The 21,067-nt window shown below is 31.1% G+C and overlaps 1 protein-coding gene across 2 annotated transcripts in view; it reads right to left on the reverse strand.

Annotated features, from left to right (window-relative positions):
- Nucleotides 1-20,771, reverse strand: part of LOC145181286 (sushi, von Willebrand factor type A, EGF and pentraxin domain-containing protein 1-like) — a 33,723-nt gene extending 12,952 nt beyond the window's left edge. Inside the window, exons 1-12 of one of the 2 annotated variants that reach the window (XM_090078406.1) lie at nucleotides 20,018-20,771; nucleotides 16,070-16,225; nucleotides 15,314-15,472; nucleotides 14,002-14,196; nucleotides 13,479-13,652; nucleotides 13,165-13,356; nucleotides 12,699-12,959; nucleotides 10,823-11,074; nucleotides 10,499-10,705; nucleotides 10,154-10,398; nucleotides 1,242-1,512; nucleotides 871-1,032 (exon numbers count right to left, since the gene is read on the reverse strand). In XM_090078406.1, coding sequence (XP_089934532.1) covers nucleotides 871-1,032; nucleotides 1,242-1,512; nucleotides 10,154-10,398; nucleotides 10,499-10,705; nucleotides 10,823-11,074; nucleotides 12,699-12,959; nucleotides 13,165-13,356; nucleotides 13,479-13,652; nucleotides 14,002-14,196; nucleotides 15,314-15,472; nucleotides 16,070-16,225; nucleotides 20,018-20,768 — 3,025 coding nt within the window. In that variant the 5' untranslated portion in view covers nucleotides 20,769-20,771. Of the gene's footprint in view, nucleotides 1-870; nucleotides 1,033-1,241; nucleotides 1,513-10,153; nucleotides 10,399-10,498; nucleotides 10,706-10,822; nucleotides 11,075-12,698; nucleotides 12,960-13,164; nucleotides 13,357-13,478; nucleotides 13,653-14,001; nucleotides 14,197-15,313; nucleotides 15,473-16,069; nucleotides 16,226-17,306; nucleotides 17,595-20,017 lie in introns of those variants that run through there. The other variant, XM_090078407.1, reaches the window with a different exon arrangement.
- Nucleotides 20,772-21,067: the final 296 nt, after the last annotated feature.

Below are 21,067 nucleotides of genomic sequence, written 5' to 3' on the forward strand. Positions count from 1 at the left end.
TGAGATCCATGAGAATGATGGCTAATGAGCTCAAGATGTCAGAGGAAAATGTCAGAATGGTGGTCAAACATGACTTATGAGCTAAGCCACATGCCAGAACATAAGATTAGCTGCTTATTGCAACTGTAAATACCTTAAAGCTTAACAGATAATTAAACCAGTTGTTAAAAAAGAAGAACAAAAAGTGCTGTTACTTTCTGATGAAAAAATTACTTCAGTAATGAGAGATAATAAAAAAAAAAAGAAAAAATAAATTCATCTCCAGGCAGTCTCCCAGATGTAACCTACGTCAATCATTAGACCCATAACAAATCAGTGGTGTAGGTTACACTTAACATCTAAACCAGATCATCGTATTTAGGTTAATAGTATCAGATGGAAAAAAAGTCCTCTTTTCTTCTTTTAGAATGACTTGACACAAAGGGTTCTTTCAATATATTGGAGATTAAAGTTCTCCCTTGTGTCAAGGCTAATAATTTAGATCTCTTGATATTGTTCTTGAATATTGTTTTTACTCAGTTTTAAAGGACTTGACTGGCCTCTCAAAAGACTATACCTTTAGTATCTATTTGAGATCAGGGTAGAGGATTTTATTAAACCCAAGTGAGGCCCTACAGATTAAATCATTTATAAACATTTATAAGATAGTCCAGTTTTAGCATTTTAAAAGCTCTATTAAAACTACCAGTCTAAAATTCTCCACTTATGCTATTCAGTGGGAAGTTGAACATAAAAAATAAGTACATATATTTGTATGTAAAATAATGACTGTAAGTATAATAAAATGACTTTAAGGCATTCTGTTTGGAAAAAATCTAGTAAAGGAAATGTTTCAAAAAAATCATGACTGTGATGGTACTGATGACTAACCTTTACAATGTGTTGCATTAAAAGTGCCTACTGATTGAGTTGTTTTGCCAAGTGGGCAAGATGTACACCCAAGACGACCAGGGGTTTCAGTATAAGTACCTTTTGGACATTCCAGGCATTTTCGAGAAAGTCTATCAAAATATTTTCCAGCCACACAACTGACTATAATAAGAATTTTTTTTTAAATAACTGCAATCACTTATGTTGTTAATACCAATATTATAAAAACAGTAACACTTACTATAATTATTATCATGGTAATAGCTATTTTAAATTTAAAAAAAAAAAAGTATTTTAAAAAAATAATTCACTAATAATAGTAGCAAAGATATTTGTTTTTCTAGTTTAATATAATGCTAAAATTATTTTACTGCAGCTTTTTTGGAATTGTCCTAATTTCTTTTCTACTCTATCATAAACACTTCCATCTAGGCAAACACCAGTCACTTGGCCAACTGTCTCAATGTGATTCAATATCAAGCTATCACCATCTACATGGATGACTTTTAGCTGATTGGCTATGGGTGTTGCAACATTTTTAAGATTCTTTACTTTTTCAGATAAAGATTCTACAGCATGCTCTTGCACGGTAGAGCTTTCTTTTGAACGAATGTTAACATCAACTGTTATTTCTAGGGAATTCTAAAACAACAAAAATAAAATAATTGCTTTGATCTGATTCTTTGATTTGATTTTGCAGTTTATAAGCAAAAAATACTTTATCAATTTCATAACTTTGACCAAAGCCAGTAATACTTTGTTATTTTCACATGACGTTTCTTTCATGTAATTTGTTAACAGTTTTAATGAGAATTCTATTAACTTAAAAGATTTAGTGTCCAAAAGCTTATATATATATATATGTATGTATGTATGTATGTATGTATGTATGTATGTATGTATGTATGTATGTATGTATGTATGTATGTATGTATGTATGTATGTATGTATGTATGTATGTATGTATGTATGTATGTATGTATGTATGTATGTATGTATGTATGTATGTATGTATGTATGTATCTATATATATATATATATATATATATTGTGAGGAAGCTAAACCTAACTAACCAAGATGCTATTCACAACAATCAAAACACCCGTAATCAACCATTAATATTTTACACGCTATCTAACGAAAATGAAAAGACGCCAACGCCCAAAAACAAAGCAACAAATATAAAAACGAGAAACCCGAAAAGAGAAAAGGGGGGGTTGAAGAAAGAGGGAGTTGGAGGAGCAGCGAAAGGGAAGAAGTGGAGAGAAGAGGAGAAAGAATCTAAGAGATAGGTTACGAGAAGGCTTTGAGAAAGTTACGAAAATTGTTTAAGTAAGGGAAGACAAATTATAGACATAAGGGATATACGGGAGGGCATTTAGGATAGGGAAATTTATAGTTGGTTACATGATAAACGATAAAAGAAGGAACAGAAGAATTAGTAAGAAACAGTTTTTTTACATATTTTAAAGTGGAGAATATATTATTTGTTAATAACGGAAAAGATTTGTTAATCATAAAGAAATATATCACGCGCCAAGAAAAGTAAGTACGTATTATAGCACAAGTCAGAGTGCTACCATTACACAGAACCAAAAGAGGCATCCCAACATCCATACCCCTATCCTCCGTAAATACAAACCATTAAACCCCATTCCCCGTAAAGAAACCCCGACTCACAATAATTAAACGATAAAATTATATATTTATACACAAAAAACACCCGCCTCACATTGGAGGTCCTACCGAGATTAAATTCGTCTCTCTTCTTCTGCATAATTAGAGAGAACTTTGCTGCATTCAGGTGTGCACAAAAAAAAAAAAAAAATATTTTTAAGAAGAAGTTTATAGAAGAAATTTATAAGAAGGAATTTAAACGAGGAAGTTTATAAGAAGAAATTTAAACGAGGAAATTTTTATGAATGAAATTTAAATGAGAAATTTTACAAGAAATAATTAAGGTGAAATTAAAACAAGAAAATTTATAAGAAGGAAATTACAAAAAATAAGAGAAAATATTTATTAGAAATTTAAAAGAAAAAAAATTTAAAAGAAGAAATTTATAAGAAGAGATTTAAATACAATTAAAATGAATCACCACAATCCCAGCTCAGTGCCAATATTTTTCTCTACCACACCGGCTGCTATAAATGTTAATACCCCCGAAGTACAAATACCCCCACAAGACAACTACGATAGAGACTCTATAGGAAGTGACGATTTAAACAACAGACGGTTAGAAAGAATTTTAGAAAGGCTTACGGAAACAATTGACAGACAAGTAATAAATAATACTCCAGAGAAACGCAATGATGATACTCTTTTGACAGCTCTGCTTGAAAAGTTGACACTCTCCGTGAGACCCTCAATAGATAGATCCAACCTCCCGAAATTTAATGGAAGCCCCGAAGAAGACGTCAAAGAATTCCTTCTTCAGTTTAAAAGAGTAGCCACCTTTAATAACTGGAATAGCCACGATCAACTTTGCGCATTTCCCCTGTGTTTGAACCAGTCCGCTTCCACCTACTACGAGTCCCTACCAGAAAAAAACAAACAGCACATTGACTCACTCGTACAGGCTTTTCAAAATGAGTATGAACCCCCAGAGCGTGTGTGGATAAAGAAGACGCAGCTATACAGCCTTAAAGAAGGACATAGCGGTCTAGAGAAGTTTATAGTTAATCTCGAGAAATTATGCCAAGAATTAAACGTTAGTGAAGAAACTAAATTAGACCTATTTATACAAGGCGTGAACCCTAACCTTAAACAGAGACTCCTCTTAAGTCAACCAGCAACCTACACGAAAGCAGTTAGGATAGCACGAGTCAACAATTCCGTTATCAACGACGATGATGAGAGAATAGTTGAAACTATAGTGAAAGCGATGAACAAACTACAAAATAAACCCTCGAAAACAAATACGGTAACTTTTGCGGAAAATGATACGCCCCCTCTAAACGCATACAATACAACACCCGCCAACTTAGCAACCCCTGAAGGTGCAACCAGAGAAGTCGCTAGATTAAGACAGGAACTAAAACAATTAAAATTACGGCTCTCAAAACAACAAACTGAAAACCAGGCAATGCCACAAAACCACTACTCACAGCCACAAAACCAACCCACCTGCTACAAGTGTCACAATGTAGGTCATATAGCCCGATACTGCGACCAAGTTTTCCGTGATCCCCGGATCCCTCTACCCAATAACCCACCGCGTGAATTTTCAAACCATGGGCCTTCTTGGAGAAACAGCGAAAATAACTATAATTCCAAATGGTCCACACCGCAACAAAACTACGGTAGAAACCCACGGAACCACCTAGCGGAAAATAATTGGCAATATGATGAAAGACGATATAATGATAGAAGATATGACCAGAACCCAAATAACAACCTTGACAGATCCCAAACAAAACCCCAGCAGTTTAACGAAAATCCCAGACACCACCCACCCTTAAACGTTTTAGAATTAAAGTGCAACCAAAACGTTTCATGTGGTGAAAATTTAGATGGTCAAAACATCATAAGTCCTAACAAATCTATGAATTTCAGCTGCCCTGATAGCACATTTACCTTGAGAGAAAAGAATGCTAACCCAATACCAAACTCACAAGTCGTTTCTATAACAGTCCATGATAACAATTGTAAGTTAACTAACTATATTCCGATAAAAATCTCAAAACCCATCCAAGAACTTCTGGAGAATAAAACTAACCCAATTAGCCTCCCTGGAAATGATCAAAAAGATTCACAAATGGTTACAAATAGACACCCATTAGGTCCTGAAAAGAATAATGTCTTAAATTGCAATATTGATGAGCCTTCACCAATTACTATACAAATAGAAGGAAATGTTCAAATAAACCAAACTTATGAATCCCCATCTATTCCTATTCCAGCCAAGAGTGTGATGGATAAACCTCTCATTCCCATAGAACTGCCTCAATCTCCATCATCGAAGCAAATTATCAATCAGATACAAGACAGCCAAGACATATCACAGCCATCTAATTTAAGTATATGGGGAAAAGTAGACGATCAGTGGAAGAAATTACTAGTGGACACTGGCGCTGCAATAACGGCCACAAGCTACAATTTTTATTCCACACTACTCACTTCAAACAAGAAGAAACGTCGCACGTTACACCCAAGTGACCTACAACAAGTCACATCTGCCAACGGAGATGCACTATTAATACGAGGAATGCTGACGCTTAATTTTGAGATACGACAGATAGTTTACCCATTTAAAACATATGTTATAGACAATTTAAACTATGATGTAATCTTAGGAAAGGATTTTCTCACCGAATATAACGGGGTGATTGATTTTAAAAACAAAAATTTAACACTAGAACAAAACATAAGCTCAATTAAAACAGATCAGCTCATTAGTGAAGAAGAAACGGACGAATATAACGAGATCGTTACAACCAAAAGGAAAAGATTGCAACCCCTTTCAACAACAATCCTAAACGTCCCATATGACTTTCCAACAAATGATGATTACTATTTTGAGCCAAATAAAGAACTACTCTTAAAAGAAAACCTAGTGTTACAACCCACACTCTTATCGGGAGACAGCAGAGCCGTAATTGCGATGGTCTCAAACCCCACCAACGAATCTTTGGAATTAGAAACCAATACAGTCTTAGGTAAAATATATAGTGTGTCTTCAGATGAACATAATATAGAAGAAAAAAACCCACATCATTTTACTAATGTTATCTTACAAGACAATAATCCCGTAGAATTGCACAGGTCAGGTCATTTAAACTTAACTGAAGAACAATTCAGAGATATTTCGGAACTAGTAAAAAGGCACTGTGATATATTTGCAAATTCACAAAATATGTTAGGATGTACTCACCTAATAAAGCATGTAATAAATACTGGACGCGCTACACCCATTCGAAAAAGAGCCTACAGAGTATCCCCAAAACAGCGGCAAGAAATCGATAAAGAAATAGATAAAATGTTTAATGCTAATGTCATTAGGAAGTCCGTCAGCCCGTGGGCAGCCCCAGTCATCATTGTGCCAAAACCAAATGGAGAAGTTAGGCTGTGTATTGACTTTAGAGATGTGAACTCCGTAACCATAAAGGATTCTTACCCCCTTCCAAGGATTGATGACATTTTAGACAGTCTAAATGGCGCACAATTCTTTACTACTTTAGACCTAATGAGTGGATACTGGCAAATAGAAATGGAGGAAGCCTCTAAAGAAAAAACGGCTTTTATTTCACATCGCGGCCTATATGAATGTAACGTTATGCCGTTTGGATTGTGCAACGCACCGAGTACTTTCCAAAGACTAATGGAACACATCCTTCAAGAAGAACTATGGAAATTTTGTCTTATTTACATTGACGACATCATCATATTTTCTCCTAGTTTTGAGAAACATCTGGAACATGTGGAAATAATTTTTAATAAACTACAAGGAGCAAATCTAAAATTAAAAACTAGTAAGTGCAACTTCGCAAAAGAATCGACTGCATTTCTAGGCCACATAGTAAATAGAGAGGGCATACAACCTAACAACGAAAATTTATCAGCAGTACAAGACTACCCCAGACCATTGAACGCTAAACAAACACGATCCTTTTTAGGTTTGGTGGGCTATTATAGGAGATTTATTCACAATTTTAGCAAGATAGCCGCCCCTCTATATAACCTAACCAGAGTAGGTGTCAAATTTAACTGGGATCACCATTGTCAAGAAGCGTTTAGCATACTAAAACAGAAACTTGTTGAGAAACCTCTCCTGGCATATCCAGACTTTACACGGAGGTTTATCCTAACTACGGATGCAAGTGCCACCGGTTTAGGGTTTACACTCAGCCAAAGACTCCATGGAATCGAACGCCCTATACTTTACGGAGGAAGACAATTTTCTGTAAGAGAACAGAAGACATCTGTAACCGAGAGGGAAGCGCTAGCAATAGTGGTTGCAGTAAAGAAGTGTCATGCATATCTTCACAACAACAGGTTCACCATTGTCACCGACCATAAACCGCTAAATTACATTTTGAACACAAAAGAACCAACAGGAAAAGTAACGAGGTGGGCCTTACTCTTACAAGCGTACGATTATGACATTGAATATAAACCTGGTAAATTAAACAACAACGCTGACGCCCTGTCTCGACGCAAATACTTTGACACTAATCAATTAGAAAATAGTGACCTATTCTTATTTTCATTGAATAAGCATAATTCAGCGAGGGAAGAGTTGGATGTCAATCTCATATCACATGATAAACTCCCAAATGACGTCAGACCAAAACAAAACTCAAACAGACTTAAGAAATTCCATGAACCCATTAAGAATATTAAAGCAGATCAGAACCTCTCAGAACAAGAAAGTGTTCAAAATCCACAAATGAATTCCCAAACATTAAAAGAAGAACCTAACAACGCGGAAAGACTTGAAAACCAAAACCAAAAAAAGGACGAGGAAACAACGAGATCCCTAGTTCCCCCTACAAATACAGAAAAGAAGAATTGGCATGAACCAAATGAAGATAACATATTTCAAGTGGACGAAATACGAAACTACAGAACACGAAGAGGGAAGAGAGAGTTCCTCATAAAATGGAAAGATTATGACGAAATAAATAATACTTGGGAGCCAGAAAACAACCTCAGTCCGGAACTAGTACGAATCTATTTTGAACAGCTCCGAGTACCTCATAAAAACATTGGAACCTCAGCAGACAGTTTACCCCGAAATTGTTTATTAACAACTTTCAACCGAAGCTCTCATAGACGAAGAAAATACAGTGTTAATTATTTACTAACGCAAATATTCGTGTTTTTCACATTAATAGCTCCACATATTCTAAGTATTGACATTGGGCCGGTATATGACTGCGCTAAAACCATGCCTATGGGAATTTACGAATACCCCACAATAAAAAACTGCGAACATCAAATGAACAAAGAAGATTACGAATTAAAAACTTATACCGCGGAGGTGTTTCGTCACTCCCCAACCGTTTCTAAGTTTCCTATCTACCTTTGTACCCATTATAAAGTAACTTTAACATGTAATCATGAAAATATATTCGTTTCTAGTATTAGATCTCGTAAAGATGATGAAATACGAGTCCCACATGAGCTTTGCCTTGCCATGGTGTATAACCAAATTCTTAAAACTTCATTAATAAAGATAAGAGAACATTCGCCGATCGAAAGTGTAAGACACATTTTTCACGCATTGTACAATAACAACAACAAAATAAAAGACGATCTACCCACTCCAACCGAAATCGTAAATATTGAACAACCGTTAATTTTTGAAATTGAAGAAGGTCAATGGAAAAATAAAATTTCTGAGGAATACAAATACCAAATATTTAAGACAAATATACTAACCCAAGATCTGTTTGAAATTCGCCGATTTCCCGCCCAACTAGTAGGTAATTCAAGCCACATTGAACAACATGTCACTGACACAGAATGCCCCTCCACCATAGATCAAACTTTCAAAGCAGGAATTTGCTACATCAAGAACTCCTTAAAAGTTATTGTGTGGGAAGACCCTCACCATGACTACGAAGAAATGCATTCCCTCGGAATGCATACCATACAACAAGCAGGCGAATACGTTTTAATTTCAAGTTTACAAGCTGGTGGGGCGATCCAACAATCACTTGATAGCCAAGATGGAATTATCCAATTAGATAATGGCCTTATTCTTCACAACAACAACAAAAAAAAAAAAAAAAAAAAAAAAAAAAAAAAAAAAAAATTTTTAATATTAATTGAGTAATTTTACAGGGCACATTTTTTGGTATAAGCCCGAGCTATTGATTTAGTATATACTTGTTATTTTAGTGTTACACTTTTAAATAGCGATTTGTTTGATGTGACATTTTAAATTTTTTTCATTTATTTATGTTTATGTGAATGCTTTATTAGTTTTATAAAGACTGATGCGGCAAGTCTATAATTGTATATAATTTATAATTGGGTTTTAATATTTAAACGTAACCTACAATGGCTAAAGAAGGTTTACAAAAGAAAGAGGAAGTCAGTTAAACTATTGCGAGCCTGAATGAAAACTTCAACTTCGTGAACAACGTTTTTCGTTACAAACAGCCGTCTCGTAACACTTTCAAATCGCATACCTACCAAGTGAACCAAAAGAAAGTAACCTTAATAAATTCCCTTCCCAAACCGAGAAAACATTATGTAAACAAAGACAATCGATAATTACTTTTCACCGTACTCCCATTTTCCAAACAACCCACTACCTTCCCACTGTCCTACACTAACGTCAACTCACCACTAATGTGTCGTTAAGAAAGAACACACAATACTATTACCCCACCCTTCCCCTTTTTCCACCGAGCTAAAAGAAAAATCAAGGGACGATTTTTATCGAATAACGAAGCTATGTGAGGAAGCTAAACCTAACTAACCAAGATGCTATTCACAACAATCAAAACACCCGTAATCAACCATTAATATTTTACACGCTATCTAACGAAAATGAAAAGACGCCAACGCCCAAAAACAAAGCAACAAATATAAAAACGAGAAACCCGAAAAGAGAAAAGGGGGGGTTGAAGAAAGAGGGAGTTGGAGGAGCAGCGAAAGGGAAGAAGTGGAGAGAAGAGGAGAAAGAATCTAAGAGATAGGTTACGAGAAGGCTTTGAGAAAGTTACGAAAATTGTTTAAGTAAGGGAAGACAAATTATAGACATAAGGGATATACGGGAGGGCATTTAGGATAGGGAAATTTATAGTTGGTTACATGATAAACGATAAAAGAAGGAACAGAAGAATTAGTAAGAAACAGTTTTTTTTACATAGTTTAAAGTGGAGAATATATTATTTGTTAATAACGGAAAAGATTTGTTAATCATAAAGAAATATATCACGCGCCAAGAAAAGTAAGTACGTATTATAGCACAAGTCAGAGTGCTACCATTACACAGAACCAAAAGAGGCATCCCAACATCCATACCCCTATCCTCCGTAAATACAAACCATTAAACCCCATTCCCCGTAAAGAAACCCCGACTCACAATAATTAAACGATAAAATTATATATGTAAACAAAAAAACACCCGCCTCACAATATATATATATATATATATATATATATATATATATATATATATATATATATATATATATATATATATATATATATATATATATATATATATATATATATATATATATATATATATATACATATACATATACATACATATATATATAGACACACAAGAAAAAGAAAATATTTAACAAAATAGAAATATACTTGTAAGCTTCTTTTTCTTCTTCCATTAACCATTTCAACTTTTCCACAAGTTATTTCAACATTTTCTGATTGACATACACGAGCATTAGCAGCATTTGCACAGCCCCCTTCATCACGCATGACTCTATCCAGTAGTTTAACAAAGTTATCAGCAATTCTAGATCGAGCTTCATAACTATCATGGCAATTCCCGCTGTAGTAGAAAAATTTCATTTTTTGTCCCATGCCTTCTTGAGGTTGCATGGCTATAAAATTTATAAGAAAAAAAAAACATAATATTTATAAAAAAAAAATCTTATTTTTAATTTTTAGGTTTATAATCAGAAGTATTGCTCATTAACTAACCAGTACAATCTGGCCACATTGAACCATGTAGTGCTGGAGGAATGGTATTCCAAGTTCCACTCATAGTGCAAACATAAAATGCTGCTAGTGGTCCATTAAATGTATAAGGGTTTTGACAATTTGCAGAACACATATGGCCTATTCCACCAACATACTGGCATCCTATTGCACCATTTATAGGGGGATCCCGCTTTGGGCAAGTTTTAGCTAAATAAAGGAAGCAGTATAGAAAAGTAAAGGAAACAACAACCTTGAACTAAAATCTTTATAAGTTAAGTCAGAATAAATATAGAATAACTATTCAACAAGCAAAACACACCATACATTCAACTTTTATGAAAAACTCGCAAGTTGCACGATTATTTGAGGAATCTTCTATATCATATTGTATCAGTTGAGTCGGACCAACAGGAAACCTATGAGGCATCACATGTGAAGAGTAGGTGAGATTTACAGAGCCTGAATTATCTGAAAATTTTGGAATATTCCAACTAACATCTTTATATGTATCAATAGCAGAAGTTGTTGTATCAAGAATATCTTCAGGGCAGTATGTAAAAACTGGTGGTTCTCTATCTAAAAATCATTTAAAGTAAAAATATAGACTGGAAAATAATCTTCAATTTTTTTAAATCAAGTTTATCAAAGGAAATTTATAGTTAAAAACTTAAAAACATGCTTAAATTTTCAAAGAAAGTTGCAAAATATTGTTTATAGAAGGTTACAATCAAACATTCACAGACGATTATAGTGAACCATTTACAGAAAATTATGAGCATTAAATGTGGTACATAAAAATATTTAACTAATTTAAAACATAAATAATTTAACATTTTGTACATGAAAACTTTTAACTGGTATTTTATTCATAAAAACTACTTATAAACAAAAAAAAAGTAATAATCAAAAAGTTTAGGATTTAACAATAATGCACATTTCAAAGTTTGGGGTTTCAACCATGTCAAAGCAAACCAATTGTTGATTTTAAAGGCTACCCAAATATTACACTCATAATTTACTTTTAATCAACTTTTATATCTTTTACAATTTCAAAGTTTAAACTTAAACCTGCAATATTGATTATCTCTAATTGCTCACAGACACAATTCACATTCTTAATTGATATTTCAAATTTTCTGGAAAAATAGGTGCAGTAAAATTTACTTATTATTTATTTAAAGTTATAAATTGAAGTTTTAAAAAGCAGATTTGAATGAAACAATGAAGATTTTTTCAACAAATGATAAGCAAATAAATATTCGTATTTTTATATAAAAGAGAAATTGTGATTCAATATCTCATATCAAAATATCATACTAAATTCAATATCTCATATCAAAATATCATACTAAAACACAATTTTATTTAAATTATGTTTTAGCATGATATTTTGATATAGGATATATCGAATTACAACTCCTCACAAAATCATAAACTTCTGAGTTAGTTTGCACTGCTTTTTTTTTTAACAGCTGCTAAGGTTTTTTGTTTTTTTTTTAAAGTAAATTATTTCTTACTTTACTTGAAGTACATTTGCCATGCTTTTCACAGAAGTTTTCTGTAAGATCATAACAACTAACCTTTTTTTTTTCTTGTACTTTAAAATATATGACTATTATTTGTGTTGGTGGTTGTTTTAGCCTTCCATTACCAGAATGTTGAATATCTTTCATGTTTTTAACTTAAAAAATATTTCTGAAACACATTTAAAGATTTATATTCTACTTGGTATTATTCTCCAATCTTTCTAAAACTGGAGCATGTTATAATACTTAGTTTCTGTCACTTTGTCAGTTTACTTTGACCTATTTCTATTCTAAGATTTAAATCTTCTTTTTATTCATTTGTATCTTAAAATTTAAATCTTCTTAAAGTTCTTAAATTTGATTAAACTCCTCAGCATTGATATTTTTATACAACTTTTTATGAAAAATAAACAAATACAAGAAATTCGAAGTCGATATAATTACAGGTTGGTTTGAGGAAAGAATTAATCTTTTTTGGACCTCTTTTTTAATAAACATTTTTTGTATGTTTTTTGGTTTTTTGGAATTAACAATACTAGTTTACTGTTAATTTAACATTACTGTAAATGCAATATGAATATGACTATGATTATTATTGCAGAAAATCTAGAAAAACTAAAGCTATTTAAAAAAACTAATTTGGTGAAAAAAATATTGTTTTGAAAAAAACCCACCAATTATCTGAACACGAAAAGTGCAAGTATCAGAGTTTCCTGCAGCATCCACAGCAGTAAATGTTATAAGAGTTGTACCAATAGGGAACTCATGTGGAGAGATTATTGATGTTGGTGATTGAGTAACAGTTATATCATCACTTCCTGATATTGAATTATCAATAACAGATGGAAGTGAAAAACTAATTTCTTTATATGCTCTACCAGGTTCGGATTCAGCAAGAACTGGTTCAGGACATCTGATAGAAGGAGGAGTCTTATCTGTTTCAAATATAACAGTAATATTAGTTAAAGAACTTTAACCCTATAAGACTACTTATAGCTTTTTCAATAATTTTAGAAAGATAAGCTTTAACATCAGGAACTTACAATATTATTTTCAAAACCTTGTACAAACAATAATGATAAAACAGCACTAGAAACATAAATTTTTTTAAAAACTTTTAAATCAATAAAAAAGAAGCACCTAAACAAAGAAGCTCTTTTCCACTCCATGTTCCATCATGTAAGCAAACTCTAGTTTGATCACCAGACACATATTTAAATCCTGGTTTGCATGAAGATGTACATGCATCATTGAAATTTGTTGGCTCGCTTAAACATTTTAGAGGATTTATGTTGACATTGTCAATCTTTCGCAATGGTGGGCATGTTATAACTGAAACAACCAAAAAGTAAGTAAAAAAGAATATGTTAAGTTTAAACAAAAAATAGCAAAATTTAATTTTAGTTTTTACAAATGCATCAAAATGAGGTCCCTCTAAAATCATAAGGGTATACTTCTACAATACGGCATTTCGTGTGTCCAAAGTCCATTACTTCTGCATTTACGCTCATTTGCACCTTCTAAAACATAACCTGGTTTACATTTAAATGTACAATGACTGCCAACAGTTATCCCATTACATTTTACTTCCATCATAGGAGGGTCATGGGGGTTTGCACACTCAATAGCTGTAAAAGAAGTTAAACTTTACTCTACAATTAAGAATATCTTAGTTTAAACTTAGTTACAAACTAAATATATATGAACTCATATACCTAAAAGTAATAGTAGTTTAAACTTTAACTATGCTTAAACAATTGTTACTTGATATATTTTATATAAATACTAAACAATTAATATATTTTGTTTAAAACTCAATACTTTTCAGTTCACCATTAATAAGATATCAATAAATATTTCTATTTAAAAAATAATAACAGATTAAGACATAATTTAGATAAAATAGATAATATAAACTAATACTTAGTAGAGAATAAAAACTAATACTAAAATTTAATCATAAGAAAGTTTACATACAGACGCATAAAGGAACAGGTTTGTCCCATCGACCATCCAATGTGCATGTTAATTTTCTTGTTGTAACTGTGGCAGCTTCATTTGCAATATGATAGTTAGGATTGCAAGAAAATAAGCAAGTTTCAGAATATAGGGTTCCACACGATGTTACTTGACCATTTACTAAGTTTGAGGATAGCTTTTGGCATTCTTTTGCTAAAAATAATGTTTTTTAAGAACTTCATCAAATTTTAACACTAAACTGAAAACATCATTAAGTTGTATAAATCATTTTGTAATAATATATTAACATGACCTGTCATAAAAAAGCAAATTTTTAATGAAATAATTTTGAAATTTAAAGTATAAATAAAAAAAAGTTATTTATCATTAAGGTGTGCATAAGATTTAATTTTGTTGTTCAAGGAGCTCTTGTGTTTAAACCACTAAATTATCACTAGTTTTATTACTAATATCATTTTTTTAAGAATTTTCAGGTACTACTAATGCAATTATAACTGCACTAATTGTTGAATTATAACTGCAATCACATTCATCATGAAGACAAAAACGCTGTGAATTTGATGCTGATAAAATTATCCATTTTCCCTTAAATAATTAAAACTGAAAGTCAACAATTAAATACTTATCTTAGCAAGTATTGAAACATGCTGATTTTAGGTTTACAACAATTTGCATTATCTGATCAAACATTACTGAACATTTAGCAGCCTTTAAGCTCAAGTTTTTGAAAATGACATCACCTCTGGAGCAATAAACAAGAATGTTTACCTCAAAGATTGTAGCAAGAAACATGACTGTATGTTTCTTGCCACAATCATTTGAAACATGTAGCTCCAATTGTAAACAAACTGAAACAAAATCATGATATTATCTAGTTCAAGCTTACATTATGCACAAATGCCCAATAAAAAAGAAATGTACCAGCTTTACCTAACCAAAGTCGATTCTGAAAATTGTTCAAGAGAAAGTGCCAATAAAAAATGTGACAAGAATTTTATATTTAATACTCAAATAAAGATTTTGAAGGAAAAAGCTGAGAAAAGTGGTTTCAGAACTGTAAAGGTACTTTTTTAATAACTTATACAATAGTTGTATAAAGCTATCAAGTTTTACATAAACCTAATAAACAATTTTGTGCTCTTTATATTATGATATTAATTTCATTTACATTGAACACCACACAATTAAACTTTAAGGATATTTTATTTTGTAAATGTTTTTATGTATCCAATTTAAATAATAGTTTTTTAAAATGTGAAAAAAAACTTAAAAGTATCTTAAGAATAAACAGTTTAAAAAAGGTACTTACGAACACATGGTAACCCAACTTCTGGGTGGCCAGTATAACCTGGAAAACATACACAATCTGCAGGTGAAGTAGATCCAGTTTTGCGGGATGTTGAAAATTTTGGACAAGGTACACAAGGATCTGGTGAAGGATACTTTTTATATGTTCCAAGTGGACATTCTAAAATTACAAACTAGTTGCTTACCAACTAACTTCATTATCATTTTGAGCATAATATATGAGAAATTAATTTGTTTTTTTTTTAATTACAGCTATTTTATCTTTTCTATTGAAAAAATACTTTTCATTGTTTTTCACATCCTGCTATATTTTTGTTCAAATGCACTAAGATAATAGAAAAATTAAATTTTTTTATTATCTAAGTGAATTTAAATAAAAATATTGCCACATTTAATTATTATTTTAATAACTATTAAAACTAAATTAAAACAGTTTTTTTAATTCTTTATAATTTTTTTTATAACTCAATATGAAAGAGAAACAACTTCAAAAAATTTCCAAATTTATGAAACTTTTTTCTAGATTAGTTTTCAGCGATTAAATTATTTAACAATTTCAGATAAGCATCTTGCCCTATAGCTGCTCTGTTGCAACTAGACCTGATCTCCCCTTTTATAAATGTAGTTCAAGCTTTGGAAAAGAAATCAAGTACTTCATTTATTAAACTACAAATAATACAACTTAATATTCATTAACAGCACAGATTAAAATCTTAACTATACAAATTAAGTTAAGAAAAAATTAAAAACACTTTACCATAGCATCTACCCGGGCTCCCTGACCCATAAAAACCATGCAAACAAGCACAAGTGTATATACCACTTATTGTTCCACATGAACAACGAGCATTTACATCACAGGTTATGCCACAGCGAGATACATCAACAGTTTGATATAAACTCTCAATTTGATCTATAAAAATTAAAAAAAACATTTTTTAAAAAATATCAAACTCAAACAAATCTTTAAAAAATAAGTTGTTTCAGTTTTTTTATGTTGTCCTCTTATTTTTTTACAGTATTATGTTTTCAGGTATATATATATATATATATATATATATATATATATATATATATATATATATATATATATATATATATATATATATATATATATATATAAATATATATATATATATATATAATATATATATATATATATATATATATATATATATATATATATATATATATATATATATATATATATATATATACCTGAAACACACACACACAAAAAAAGAAGATAGAATTATTAGAAAAATCATTGTTTGTGACCAGCCAAAAAACTATTGGTTTTAAATAAAATTATATTATCCGAATAAGGTTTTCCTTAATATCTTTCACTGAATTTATTTTCACTGAAGATCTTTAACTAAGTGGGCAATTGGATCAACAACTTAAATTCATTTGGGGCAATTTGGATCAGCAACTTAAATTCATCAGACAAAAACAGTTTTTTTGCATTGACAAACACAAATTTTTACATTGACAAAATCTGAAACAAGATATTGTAGTCCTCATTAAACTTGTTGACTCCATGCAAAGACATTACTGGGCTGTTCTTAATGCAAAAAGCAACCCAACTAATACTGATGAAACTCAACTTTTTTTTCAGTAATGTGATTTTCCACGGAATTTTTTTTAAACTTGTGAAATACTTTAATAAAAACAATGAAAGAAACTAAAGTCCAAAGTAGATCTAACAAATGCCTACCATAAGATTTCTATTGATTTCTATCAGTAAACTTCAAAGCTACTAAGGAATAGATGACAACAAAAGAGGTGATGTTATCTTTTTGGCTAATTAATTATTTTGACTTCAAAAAATCAAATAAACATATTAAATACTCCAACAGCTAATTTCTTCTTATAGACAAAAATGATTTTATTGCTAAAATCTCCTATAAGATTCTCCAGAAAAATCACTATTTGTTTTAAGAAATCTAAAGTGACTTAAAGTTTAGAAAAAAGAGACAAAGCCAAAAACTTACACAAAGACAAAAGAGAATCATCACTCACACAGCATCTAGTTTCACAAAATTATTGAGCCAAATAAAATAAGCAAAAACTTTGCATTCTAGAGAAACTTTAATGTGTTCACACTCTAAACTCACAGAATTTGCTACTTTAAAATTTTTTAACATCTCCTTGCTTTTTTTTAATATGCAATTATAGAAATGACACTTAAATTCTACTTTTTTTTTTATTTTCTAAGTTCCATGTGTGTGTGTGCGTGCGTGCGTGCGTGCGTGCGTGCGTGCGTGCGTGCGTGCGTGCGTGGTGATTAATTGAAATACCTGTTCTGCAAGGTGCAATCTACAGTTATCAACAGAATATGCTTTTTTTTTATGGAAAATAAGTAGGTTCACTTTGATTTTGTTATCAGTCTCTAAATTTGAAAACATTGTAGGCTTTAATGTTGAAGTTTCATGATATTGAAATTGTATATAACAACTGCATTTGTGATTTTAATTGTGATTTTAATTGTGATTTTGGTTGAATCGTTACATTTTCGCTGTTTTTCTGGTTTAAATAATTAAAGTCTTCGTTTCATAATTTTAAGTTTTCAGTCATTTAGCTTTTTAACAAAGCAGCATCTAAATAAAGTATTGGAAAATTTAGCAATACTTGTGTATCACTCAACACCAGTAATATTAAGAAATGTATTATTATACAGCATATATTATGCAATATTAGTTTTACACGCCTTTTTTAATATTAACATTGCTCCTGGGGAACCAAATTTCAATTTTGTCTGGGCATGACAGGAGTTTCTGTTCTACATTTGCATTAACTTGTATATTTTTAAATTAAAAGATTGAAAAAACTAGAGCAGATTGTACTTCACATGCTTAAAGCAATAAATCTTTCTGCTGAAAATTATTTATTACTGAACTTTTTTTTAGATTGGCTTGAGGAGCCCACATTTCAGTTTCAATGAATCAATGAAAAGGCAATATAAAAATAAAAAAAAAGTTAAGTTTCAATAACCTTAAAATTCATCTCAGAAATTTGTATATTCAGAAGTTTGTATTTTTATTTACCAAAAAGAAACAGTATAACGTATTGCAGGGTGACTTTGACATTGTGGTAAGTAATTACGGACATTCTCCTTAGAATAAATTCGTTGTGTGTTTGCTGGGCAGGTGGTTGATTGTTTGTTTAATAAGAATATCAACTAATATGTTGGCTTAAAACTTACATCAACTTCACCTCTGTTATTTATTTAATATTAACTTTATTGTAACTTAACAGCTCTAGATATACTTAATGTAAAAGTTAACAAACCTTATAAATTCATTTAATTAATAAACTATATACCAAAACCTTTTCTTATATTTCAGCAAAATTACTTCCGTGTCAAAATTAAGGCTAATTCATTATGATACTTAATCATTTTCATGCTTCGAATTTTTCCTGAAATATCAATATTGTAGCTGGAAATGTATTCTGTCCTATAAATATTTTAAACAGGATATCCCAGGGCAGTCTTATCCTGTATATGTAGGCCCGGATTTAAGCAGAGACTGAGAAGTCCACAGCCTTAGACTTCGTAAAAAAAAACAAAATTAGGACTAAGGTTTAGATTCGGTAATTGAAAAACATTCTAGTGAAAAATCCAAAAAAATAAGGAAAAATAAACAAAAACTTTAGTAAATTAACGAACTGTGTAACTAAAAAAAACTGCAACTTCATTAAAACCTATTGGCATATATTTGCTCGTTTGATTTGATTTTTTAAATTTTAGTTGTTTAAAATTTATTGATTGTAATAAATAGTTTGAGAATAGTGTTTACAATGTTCTACATAATTTTAAGTATTTTCTTTTTTTGTTGCATTAATGCAAAAAAACTTTATATTGTTTGGCCAATCCAAAAAGTTAATGTTGCTCCGTATACGCTGCTCTTAATCCAGCATATTGGGAGTAACCATTGACTTTTGAGGATATTTATTAAAGAGATAAAAATAGATAACGTAGTTGAAGAGTTCCAGGATGTAGAGTGATCAATAAAACAAATCATTTGAAAATATCTTTTTCTAATCTTGTTCTAATCAAAATTGTTCACATATGTCAAAGTTGCCCCTCGTTACCTTAAAGGTTCTAATTCAGACAAAATTTATTATTTATTGATATTGGAAAAGTAAAACAGGTTCATTAAATTGATAAAACTAAATTCTTTTTTTTCTTTCCCTTGATTGTTAAAAAGTAAAAACTCAGTTGCAAATTGAACATTTGTTTTTGTTAAATATTTGTCTAATTATTAACGACACAAGTTGAATGAAAATAAGTTAGCATAAATTAACTGTGAACCATTCAATCAATTTTGAGCTTCTTTTAACAAGGAAAGGGTCGATTAATTGCAAGCGAAAATAATAACAAGTAGTAATATTATCTAAATCATTTCTAAACCATTTTGAAATCTTAATTTAAGATTAAATGGCTGCAGCGAAATTCAGCCAAAAAATGGTGATCATCATGTTTTAATTTTAATACCAAACATTTTCTTAAGTTACTAAGGGACTTAGTAACGTTTTAGTTATGAAGCTTAAATAGCAAAAAATTATCAAAAACTTTATTTTTTGGTGAAAAGGTAAAAAGAACGTTTTCCAACGAAAGGTATTATGGGCGCAATTGTAAATACGAAAAAAAGTCAAAAGTAAAGAGCGTTTTCGTAAAAGCAAAGAGGAATAAAGCCTTTACCTCCTCTTATAGTTGTAGCAAGCCCACTAAAGTCAGAAAAGTCTTGAGCAATTATAACGTTATCCTCTTTGCCAGCAATGTTTTTTAACTGATTTCTATCGAGGTAACGCCCAACGCCAATTGAAAATATTTCAACATAGTGAAGACCATCTCGTAAGTCTTTAGCAGTACCATATGGACTGCCACCGTAGTTCCAGCCACCATCAGTGAGTAAGACAGCCACTGTGTTCACATGATTTCGTTTAAACTTGTTGCTTTGAGCACTGTCAAGTAAGGCTTTTGCTTTTTGTAATGCACCATTGATATTAGTTGCTCCTTCTTTACGATGGACAACACGCTTAAACTCTTCATTAAATGTACATTTATTTTTATCTAAGTACCCATAATCTATATAGTCAATGTCTTCCTTTATATTTTGACCAAAAGTTATAACGGCAATTCGAGCTGCAGATGGTTGCACACTGATTTTGCTCAAGAGAGAAGATACGAACTCTCGTTCTGCATTAAATCCGTGATCACTTAGACTTCCTGACACATCAATCAAAAATATTAAATCGGCTTTACTATTATTATATTGCTGCTGAAACCGATCTAAACGTTGGGCTCTCCAGTCGCGAGTGGATTGTGCATATCCAGCCATGCATGCAAGGATCACAACAAAAGTGAAGAACTTGTCCATCTTAGGATGTTCTTCCTTTATTTCATCTGAGAATGATTCTAAAATATTAACCTTCATAAGCGAACTCTGCATTTGTATACACAGGCATACAGCTGTGTTGATGGTCTTGATTGCCTGTGTTTTTTCTAAAGGAATTTTTTTTCAGGTAATTTGAAAAAATATTTATCCAATAATTTTAGAATTTAACTAACAAAAACGGGTTTATATGAAACCTTAGAAATGTTAAATATTAGTCTGCATCAAATTTTTGTGAACATCTGAATAAATACACATTTACCTTGGATTGTTACAACTTTAACTCTAGTATTTTAAAAAGCGTACTATGAAATACGTGCCATGAAACATAAAAATGCCATATAAATGTGTGTATA

Source organism: Hydra viridissima, unplaced genomic scaffold (genome assembly GCF_058129835.1).
Source record: "Hydra viridissima isolate aposymbiotic clone 2 unplaced genomic scaffold, HvirCarnegie_v1 scaffold_2, whole genome shotgun sequence".
In the NCBI taxonomy this organism is placed as follows: Eukaryota; Metazoa; Cnidaria; class Hydrozoa; order Anthoathecata; family Hydridae; genus Hydra; species Hydra viridissima.